General features: G+C 42.1%; 2 protein-coding genes across 2 annotated transcripts in view; both read left to right on the top strand.

Annotated features, from left to right (window-relative positions):
- Window positions 1-3985, top strand: part of LOC118330089 (ornithine decarboxylase antizyme 2-like) — a 7470-nt gene extending 3485 nt beyond the window's left edge. The window contains 2 exon segments of the mRNA XM_035664497.1: window positions 3329-3395; window positions 3397-3985. Of these exon segments, the coding sequence (XP_035520390.1) occupies window positions 3329-3395; window positions 3397-3519 (190 nt within the window). The 3' untranslated portion in view covers window positions 3520-3985.
- The window catches only part of oaz2a (ornithine decarboxylase antizyme 2a), a gene marked incomplete at its 5' end in the record, with an annotated part of 11423 nt that overhangs the window by 5883 nt on the left and 1430 nt on the right, over window positions 1-4110 (top strand).

Raw genomic sequence — 4110 nt, 5'->3', positions numbered from 1 at the left:
GGGGGGGGGGGGGGGGGGGCTTGATTATTTTGACAAACTGGGTTTAAGTTGAGTCTTTTTCCATTACTAAGCTGGTAATTCTGGTGTTGGAAGTTGGTTCGGTGTGTTTCGGTCTTCTTGGAGGGCCTACCAGAGCGCTTCCTGTTTTGGTTGGGTCGTGTGTTTGTTGGCTGTCGGCCACACAGTTACAGCAGCTGGCAAATCCAGGCCGTTCATCCCCTGAAACAATTCACCTGAATCAGTTCTCAAAACAACTGACAGCTCAGGAAGAGCAAGCTGGCAGTGGAAGCATTGGTCTTTAGAAACAAAAAAAAATCCTTTCTCCTGCATGCCCTCACCCCCACTGGGAGAATCGAACCGTGACGCACTTGGCATCTTTCAGTCTCCCCCGCAACACACAGATGATTAAATCCTCACCAGCACATTAATATAGCCCAGACTTGTCTGTGTGCTTGGCCTTTTAAGTTGGTGCACAGCCTGTTTTCACCCATCAAGTACACCTTCTTTCAAAGTTGAACCTATATTCTGTTTTTAGGGTGACCCTGTGATCTATTGGGGGGCTAAAGGCTGCAGCCTTCCAGCTTGAGTGGCATCATGGGACAGGAGGGTGGGGAGGGCTGCTTGGAGTGTGGCTGAAATGTCAGAGGACGAAAGTGTTGCCTTTCAAAACAAGCTGGCATTTCCATCAAGGACAGGCTCTTCTGTCTGTTTGTGAAAGGGAAGATGGAAAAAGAGAAGCAGGTCTTGACATCTTGGCAAGCGTGCTCATCTCCTCGTCCCCCTGTGCCCTACCTGTTGTCCCTGATACAGTCTGCATCAGTTTTGTTTCTGTGGAATAAATAAGAGTCTTGGCTGCCAGACTGGAATGAGGTGAATGTTGGCAGCACACCATTAAAACAAACTACGCTGTTTTGAAAGGAGGTTCTGGTAGATTTAGTACTTATATATTTTTTTTTTTTAAGTTACATCTGCTGGGTACTGCTGCTGTCTGTGTCCTTCACTGCAACATTTTTATGCATCTGTTTTAGTTATTTAGCATCTATTCCTTTCTATGTGTTTTCAGTTGTCAGTAGTGAGTATAAATAAAAATAAAAGTACTGTACTTAAATACAGTTTTAATGTACTTGTAATGTACATTACACACCCATGACGAGCTTATACATTTTGATTTATTGTTATACATTCAACTATCCTAAAGTCGATTTTAAAATAGTTAAGATTTGCTCACCCATGACTTGTAAAAAAAAAAAAGACTGCTGCTTACATGTTCATCCATCTGTGTGAGTAAAATATGAAATGGACAGGAGCCATTCTGCTGCATAATGAGCACTTTACTTTTGATCCTTTAGGTACATTTAGCTGATAATACCATCAATTAATCAACTAATAATTTGGTCTGTAAAACACCAGAAAACACTGAAAATGCCTATTATAATATCTTAACCTTACAGCACAAAATGATGTCATCAAATGTCTTTTTTACAAATGGAGAGAGCAGGTTCTATCTACACTTTAATGCTTCAGTAAAACGTTGCCTGTGCATCGCTAAGATCCGAGGGGAGTGATGAGAGCGGGAAAGGGTGCGTGCGGTTGCTGCCGTGAGGTGAACAGGCCAGGTATAACAAGCTTTGTTTTCCATTGCTCGCTTTGGCCCGTAGCTATGCAGAGCAGGTCGTCCAGGTTACCTGTCTGCTCTGCAGGGAAACTTTGGCACAGCTTCCTCTCCTCTCCTAAAAACGATGCATGTGGCTGATGTTTTTCTGTGGCGCTCGAGTCCCAAACAGGTTGGTCTCGCCGGTACAGTTTCAGACCGAAGTTTGTGTAAAATGTGAGGTTTCAATTTAAAAAAAAACAAAAAACAAAACAAAAGGGTGCAGTAAAGTCCCAGGGTGAAAAGTGAAGGTATGCTGGAGAGGGTATTTGCTCATTTAAAGAGGCCAACATTTGACAATATGAGAATCCAGAGTCCAGGCCCATCTGGCAGCATCGGCCAGCTGCCACCATGTCTGCTTTGAGATCCGCGTCTGTAACTCAAAACGCTGAAGATGTGTGTTCCTGAAAGCCACCCAAGCTATTTGCAGAGGTGTTTACAGATCATGTGATTGTTAATGCTACATGCCTTCCACCACATGCACAGCCCATCAGGAACTCTTTGAACGCCGTCATAAATCATTGGCTTTAATTTCGTCTGTGCGGTAGCCTCGTCATAAACAAACTGCCTGTGATGGATTTTCAGGAGGGTCAATGGACTGAAACTCGCTAGGAGTAATTCAATAATTTGCTGAACTGGTCTGCGTCACATCACAGGCTTTGTCCTTTGCGTATGCGTTATGATTTAAATTAGTTTGAATTGTGGTCACAAGGTTGGATGAATATGCTAAAGTGTGTGTGTGTACGTAGCCAACAAGAGCGGGTGAACTGGAGTGTTTAAAGCAGTCGGTGTGCTAATGCTTCGAAACTCACATTATTCAGTCTGAGGCAAACCGTACAGTAGGAATGAAGTCAAACAGGAGGATTTTTGTACACTTTGTCCCAGTTTTTGTTTGAATGGACTTATGGCTAAAAGTTGTCTGGGTAAAGTGTTGGAATCCTGCTAATTACATAAAGGGATCCAACAAATAAGCAAACAGTGTAATCCTGTTAAGTCCCTCTGGCTGTGCTCCACACTGCAGTGGTGGGGCACGTTGCCACAGGTGCTTTAGGTTTGCTAATTACAGGAACGTCCTTAATGAAGTTAAAATGGGACTCTGAGTGAGGCAACAAGCTGAGAGGTTTACATCAGTGGCAGAGCAGGGTTAGTCATCGTGCTTCAGTTTCACTTCTGTCTGTTTGAGTTAAAGGTGCCGTGTTGAGATTTCTTGTGAACACACAGAAGTTTACAGTCAGTGTTTTTTTTTTCACCAAAATGCATTGTGTGAATCCTTGAGGTCTACAAAATGTGCCAAGTGCATTTAATTCCTCATAGAATGTAATTAAACTAAATTTGCAAAGCTAAAACAAAACAAACAAAACAACGCTCACATTCATATAAGTGATTTCTCGTGAGCATGTATGGGGATCCATTTGTAAAAACATTAGCTACTACTAGCAGTTAAAAACCCCACAGGGTACCTAAGTGTGATGAAGGTTTTAAATGTCCTGAAACAGAGGCTCTTGTCTGTTTTTGCCAAACAATTTCCTTCATCAACTTTTATTAGAAAGTCCAGTGATATTCAGGTGAATGTTGCAGTGTTTCTGAGCTTATTGGAAAAGAGGGACAGCGTGTGGAAGGACGAGGTGCAGTGATACCATCTGAAACACTAACAGACTCTTCTCTCTCTCCTTCCAGTTCCTGGTTAGCTGGGTCTCGGCTGCCCAGCTCCATCCCTCAGTCTCCGGGGCCTCTGTGGTGCTCCTGATGCCCCTCACCCACAACTGAAGATCCCGGGTGGGCGAGGGACTGTCAGGGATCACTCTCTCGGCGTGCTACTACACAAGGTGACAGTTCTCGACTTCACACAGCAACACAGAGCGCTGTAGTTTAACGTCTGTGAAGCTTCCTGGTAACATCTGCATATGTGAACCTATAATGCAACATACTGCTTAGCATAAAACAGCAGGGAAGTTGTGGTGAAGTTTTGGTTAGTGAATTTAATAGCAAAACTCGGCCACATTATTGTCACCTTAACTGCTGTGATACCAGAAGCACTGGCAGCTTGTGAATGTGATATTTAAACTGGGACTTGAAACGTTATGAAAAGAGAGCTGGTGATGATATAAGTCTTTGTCCCAGATTGGTATTTTTAAAGGCTTTTTATTTTAAGATGAAGTAAATTCTGTAAGAGCTAAATGGTTTTAAATGGTTTTAAATGGCAATACTGGAAAACAATACTTGAGGTAATAATTGTGTTAAGTGCTTCATCCCTCAGAGACCACTAAACACAGGAACACCTCACTAATGAGTTGTACCCTCATTCTGCAAATTCCCTTTTTTTTAAAAAAAAAAAAAAAAAAATGTTATTTGAGGTCGCATTAAAAATAAAATTGTGTTGGATGAAAGACATTGGCTTTTACTGACAAAGAATACTGTTATATAATAAAATACATCATAAAAATGATTGCATTTAGATC

This window comes from Morone saxatilis, unplaced genomic scaffold, assembly GCF_004916995.1.
Source record: "Morone saxatilis isolate NCDOM2014 unplaced genomic scaffold, NCSU_SB_2.0 Contig2, whole genome shotgun sequence".
NCBI lineage: Eukaryota > Metazoa > Chordata > Actinopteri > Moronidae > Morone > Morone saxatilis.
Note: the sequence above shows the minus strand (reverse complement) of the source record. Positions and strands in the feature narration are given on the sequence as shown.